We start from the raw sequence: 6,000 nt of genomic DNA, 5'->3' as shown, positions 1-6,000 counted from the left end.
TAGTGCTGTCGTTTGTGCAGGTGGTGGCTGAAAGAAAAGTTCAGGCGATGAACATGAATGTTTCGAAATTTTGAATGATTTTTTCGAAATTCACATGATACGCAATACTCTTTCAAAAGTACGTTGCGCTACCAAGATCAGAACTCCGGCAAGCTGCATTGTTCTACTCTGGTCTAGCTTGTGAGCGGCCCAGTACGTTTCGGCCATATCAACTCTATGGATGATTCTAGAGTGCGGCCAGGCCAGCAAAGAAGATGAACTGACGAACATTCTACAATGTGAAAGCAAAAGATAAACTGATGTAAAATCTAGAATGTGCACGCCAAACTACAATGTAGAATTTATGTAGCCCCAGTTGTCGAGTTTAATAAGACCATAGCACCCTTTGCAAACAACTGAACCAAGAATGCAATATGCTGTATGCGAATTCGAGTCATGGTAAGATGGAATGCAGCACCTGGAACGAGCATAGCACAATCGAACTCGATAGAACTGTTCTGAGAAGCTAAAACTACCAATGCAGGCACCACAATCACCCAAATCCACCCAATGATTCAACCCTACCTACTAATCAGCGAACCAGGAAGACGAAATTAACAACTTCTTATGAGCATTTCAGTCGCGAGCAAGACCGGAGTGCATCACATCATGGGTGTCCAGAGTAACAGAACAAACGAGGGCCGCCGAACACCTGTGCAGATCACAGCAACGACGCGCCGACAAGGGCGGCGACAGAGGCCACCATGGCCGCGAAGCTCAAGCCCGTCGCGACGGCGCCGCTCTTGTTGTCGGCCTTGTCCGCCTCGTCTCCGTCCGGCGCGTCGGCGGGGGCCATGTCAGGGGAATCAGCCGGGGGCGCGGGCGGGGAATGCGCCTTGCCCTTGGGCTTCTTCTTCTCGTGCTGCTTGGTGGGAGCGGGCGCCGGCGCGGAGGCGGCTTCTGGCGCAGGGGCAGACGCCGGCGTGTCGGCCGCCGCTCCCGCGGGCGCGGGCGAGGGGGCGCCGCCGAAGAGCTCGGGAGGCAGCAGGACGCTGTCCACCGTGTGCACGGCCACGGGGGTGTCGTCGAGCACGGTGGATGCGACGCGGGACTTGTCCATGCCGGTGTCCATGGACACGTCGTCGCCCCTGGCCACGACGGAGAGGTCGTACTTGCCCTTGCCGGTGGAGGCGAGGGTCGGGATGCCGCCCTTGATGGTCTTGAGCGAGGCCTTGGGCGCGTACTGCGGCAGCGCGTGGTACTCGAGCAGCGTGACGAGGTCGGCGGCCGTGAGCTTGGCCAGATCCGGGAGGCCCTTGGCGTGGAAGGCGTCGTCGGTGGGCGCGAACAGGGTGAGCGCCTTGTCCATGGCCGCCTGGTACGTCTTGATGACCCCGGACGACACGATGAGCGCGGCGAACCGCTTGCAGCCGGCCTTCTCGAGCAGCGCGGTGAGGTTGGTGGAGGCGGCGGAGGCGGCGGTGAAGAGGCCGGGGAAGGTGATGGGGTCGGAGACCTCGAGGACGGAGAGGTTGTAGGGCTCCTCCTTGACGGACTTGGTGTAGGTGGCCTGGAACTTGGCGCCGGGCTGGGCGGACGCGAAGCCGACCTTGCCGCCGCGGAGGTTGGTGATGTTGACGTGGCCCATGTCCCCGGAGGCGTCGCCGGTGGTCTGGTAGAGCGTGGTGGTGAGCTCGGAGCCGCCGTGGAGGGAGTGCAGCTTCTTGGGGTCGTAGTAGTCGAGGAGGGTGAGGAGGCGGAGCGCGTTCTTGACGTCGGCGAGGGAGAGGTTGGAGACGAGCGAGGACATGGCGCCGTTGGTGAGGACGAGTGAGGTCACCGTGCTGCGGCCGTTGATCTCGTCGCAGACCTTGGTCTGGGAGAGGTAGCTGTTGTAGAGGGAGTACTCGGAGTAGCCCTCGAGGATGGCCGTGATGTTGTGGGCGCGGGCGGCGGAGACGGCGGCGAGGGAGACGGCCAGCAGGAAGAGGAGGCGGTACGCGGCGGCCATGGCGGTGGACTGGTGTTGGGTTGGGGAATGGGGAAAGATTTGTTGTGCGGTGCGGCTGTGCGCCTGCGTGGCGTGGGGGTTTTAGCTTTCTGGCGTCTGGGTTTTTGGCCTTTTTGGGGGCTGGGTTGAGGTGTGGTTGGGTTACCTTGACCATGGTTAGGTTGGATTAGGTGTGGGGCACTAATGTCTGTGCGTGTTCCAGCTCGTTGAGAACTGTGATGATCTTCGGCGGTGGGGGGAGACCTTTGCTTCCGTGTGAAGATTGGCTTGTTCTGTTCCTATCTCAAAAATAGTAGTTTTTGGCCTATTCAGTTTCTCAAATCCGAATGAAATATTCGGAACTTGTGTCCAATTCATGTAGGATCGTGTCGGTTAAGCTCTTTTTCTCTTTCTTTTTATTATACACAAGCTGAGAGCATCTCCACCTGCCTAATAACTATGTCCAGCAACAACACCAATATGATTTAAAATAATTAAACAAACAGGTTGATTTTTTACATTTATATTTTTTTACAAAGTTCAAATGAAAATTTTGAAAATCTAGAACTAAACCCTAATGGACAAGGGGCTCAGAGCAAGATGAAGTTGAGAGCGGCGTTCAGAGCGCCGATCTCGCTGTTGTCCGCATCGATACTGTCCCATAAGGAGGATGATAGGCCGCTACACTGGCCTTCATCGTCCTTCTTCCTTTTTGTCGGTGTCGATGTCAACGAGGTCGACGATGGCACCGAAATCATATGTCGGTTACCATTTCCTGAACTCTTCGTCCACTGTGAGAAAGGTGTTCACTGACTGGCGAGGGCCTTGCTGAGCCCCGGCTACTGCTCAGGGTCGTTCTGCGCACGGAACACCACCGGCTGCATCTCTTATGCTGCGTGGGACGATGTGGCACATATTTGTAATGGTCGGGCACATTGCCCAATCAGGGTTTGCAAGCCGCTCTAGTGTGAGCATGTTGTAGAGTCGCTGGATGTAATCCCGCAACTCTGCACCGCAGGACAGCGGTGGGATGGTGAGCCAACCGTAGCTGATATTCCCACCAGTGGGTAGGCGCAAATCCGGCAGCACGGGCAGTCCTGCTCCGTAAACACCTTCGCATCTTCCATCCTCGATTGAGACGATGCGCATGCAGTTATTATCGTTGGTGTCACCGGCCTCTTCGTCGTTGCGGGCCATCGGAGTGTGATGGGGCAATGGGCCAAGGTTTCTGTGCACCGGGACTATGTGAGGCAAGATGCGTTAGCGAGGAATGTATGCGTGGTGCAGTTAGCCTTGTCGAAGGCTATTTAAGGTGCTAGAAAGGCGAAGTTGCCGGTGCCACCATTACTCTAACGTCAAAATACGAGGTACCGTGTGCGAGTACCCACTGTTAACCCATAGAAAACCATTATTCGATGGAAAAAAACGATAATCGTTAATAAAGTTGACTGGTTGGCGCCACGACGTTGATGAGGGGTGATACGTCTCAAACGTATCTATAATTTCTTATGTTCCATGCCACATTATTGATGATACCTACATGTTTTATACACATTATATGTCATTATTATGCATTTTCTGGAACTAACCTATTAACAAGATGCCGAAGTGCCGCTTCTCGTTTTCTGCTGTTTTTGGTTTCGAAATCCTAGTAACGAAATATTCTCGGAATCGGACGAAATCAACGCCCGTGTTCCTATTTTTTCCCGAACCATCCGGAACACCCGAGAGCCGCCGAGGAAGCTCCGGGGGCCCCACACCACACCCCGGCGCGGCCGGAGGGGGGCCGCGCCGCGCCGCCCTATGGTGTGGTGGCCCCGTGCCCCCTCCGACGCTCCCCTTTCGCCTATTTAAAGGTCCCAGACCTAAAAACCCTTACGGAGAAAGCCACGGTACGCGAAACCTTCCAGAGCCGCCGCCATCGCGAAGCCAAGATCTGGGGGACAGGAGTCTCTGTTCCGGCACCCTGCCGGAGCGGGGAAGTGCCCCCGGAAGGCTTCTCCATCGACACCGCTGCCATCTCCACCGCCATCTTCATCACCACCGCTGCTCCCATGAAGAGGGAGTAGTTCTCCATCGAGGCTCGGGCCGTACCGGTAGCTATGTGGTTCATCTCTCTCCTATCTACTTCAATACAATAATCTCATGAGCTGCCTTACATGATTGAGATTCATATGATGATGCTTGTAATCTAGATGTCATTATGCTAGTCAAGTGAGTTTTACTTATGTGATCTCCGGAGACTCCTTGTCCCACGTGTGTAAAGGTGACAGTGAGTGCACCGTGTGGGTCTCTTAGGCTATATTTCACAGAACTGTTATGAATGGCATAGTGAAGTGCTTATTTATATCTCTTTATGATTGCAATGTGTTTTGTATCACAATTTATCTATGTGCTACTCTAGCAATGTTATTAAAGTAGTTTTATTCCTCCCGCACGATGTAATGGTGACAAGTGTGTGCATCCGTGTTAGTACTTGGTTTATGCTATGATCATGATCTCTTGTAGATTGCGAAGTTAACTATTGCTATGATAGTATTGATGTGTATTATTCCTCCTACATAAGCATGAAGGTGACAAGTGTGCATGCTATGTTAGTACTTGGTTTAGTCGTATCGATCTTTCATGCACTCTAAGGTTATTTAAATATGAACATTGAATTGTGGAGCTTGTTAACTCCGGCATTGAGGGTTCGTGTAATCCTACGCAATGTGTTCATCATCCAACAAGAGAGTGTAGAGTATGCATTTATCTATTCTGTTATGTGATCAATGTTGAGAGTGTCCACTAGTGAAAGTCTAATCCCTAGGCCTTGTTCCTAAATACTGCTATCGTTGTTTGTTACTTGTTTCTATTGCGTTACTACTCGCTGAGTTACTACCGCTTGTTTACTTCCCGCAATATTACTACCATCAACCGCATGCCGTAAGCTATTTTCTCGCGCCGTACTCATCGCTCATATTCATTCATACCACTTGTATTTCACTATCTCTTCGCCGAACTAGTACACCTATTAGGTGTGTTGGGGACACAAGAGACTTCTTGCTTTGTGGTTGCGGGGTTGCATGAGAGGGATATCTTTGACCTCTTCCTCCCTGAGTTCGATAAACCTTGGGTAATCCACTTAAGGGAAACTTGCTGCTGTTCTACAAACCTCTGCTCTTGGAGGCCCAACACTGTCTACAAGAATAGAAGCACCCGTAGACATCAAGGGGGCCCAAGTCTAATCCAACGTGGTCGCGTGTGCCGGCGCCCTAGCATATTGGACAGAGATTTGGCCGTTCGGCGCGATCGAATTTTAGGCCTCTGCCCCAAATAGCTCTAGTACTCAGTCATCCACGGAAAATCTTATGAACTGATTGGCTCATGTGGCTCTCAGGTCATATTCGCGCAGATCCGACATCAGTATAAACTGGCGATAGATCTGACGGCAATACGAACCGGTTGCGTCGAACCTCGTCACGCCGCTCTCGTCTTGCACGAGGCACGGGAGGGACCGGCATGCGACGGGAGTTGAGGTACTAGCTTCTACCCGGTACGCTGGCATCCAACCATGGCACCGACCAGTTCGCCTCCCATAGCTGACGCGCAAGCTCCACCTGCACGTAGCGGCGCTGCCGCGGCTGCTTGCCGCCACACGAGGGGCCGACCTTGCCGTCGTACTTCGCCTTGCGAAAGGGCTAGCTTTTTCCCATGGTCTAGGTAAAAAAAGGGCTGGCAAGGACTAGAACGATGGCAATGGTGTGAACGAGGAAATGGTCGCCCCCTCTTAAAAAGACTGGCTTGCTGCCTCGCCTTTTGATACTCTAGCGTTGAAGCCACAGCGATGTCGCCAACGTAGGCACGGACAGCGCGACGCGCCATTAAAGATGTTGAGCGCCGCCCGTCAGTACTCGCGCACTGAAGACCAAACACACATGGTTGCTAATAGGCGGGCCCAAGTGCAAAGGGGGTGGATGCGTGCACGGACGGCGTTGTGTCTTTGCAGACACATTCACGAGGCATATTTGAACCGAGTTTGCGTTACTCCG

The 6,000-nt window shown here is 53.1% G+C and overlaps 1 protein-coding gene across 1 annotated transcript; it reads right to left on the bottom strand.

Moving 5' to 3' along the window:
• Positions 1–700: 700 nt before the first annotated feature.
• Positions 701–1,990, bottom strand: LOC124669893 (fasciclin-like arabinogalactan protein 8). Its single transcript, XM_047206428.1, has one exon. It carries the CDS (start codon positions 1,988–1,990, stop codon positions 701–703), a length of 1,290 nt encoding a protein of 429 aa, XP_047062384.1.
• Between the last annotated feature and the right edge of the window lie 4,010 nt (positions 1,991–6,000).

This window comes from Lolium rigidum, chromosome 7 (genome assembly GCF_022539505.1).
Source record: "Lolium rigidum isolate FL_2022 chromosome 7, APGP_CSIRO_Lrig_0.1, whole genome shotgun sequence".
Classification (NCBI taxonomy): domain Eukaryota; kingdom Viridiplantae; phylum Streptophyta; class Magnoliopsida; order Poales; family Poaceae; genus Lolium; species Lolium rigidum.
This window is presented reverse-complemented; position numbering and strand designations above follow the sequence as displayed.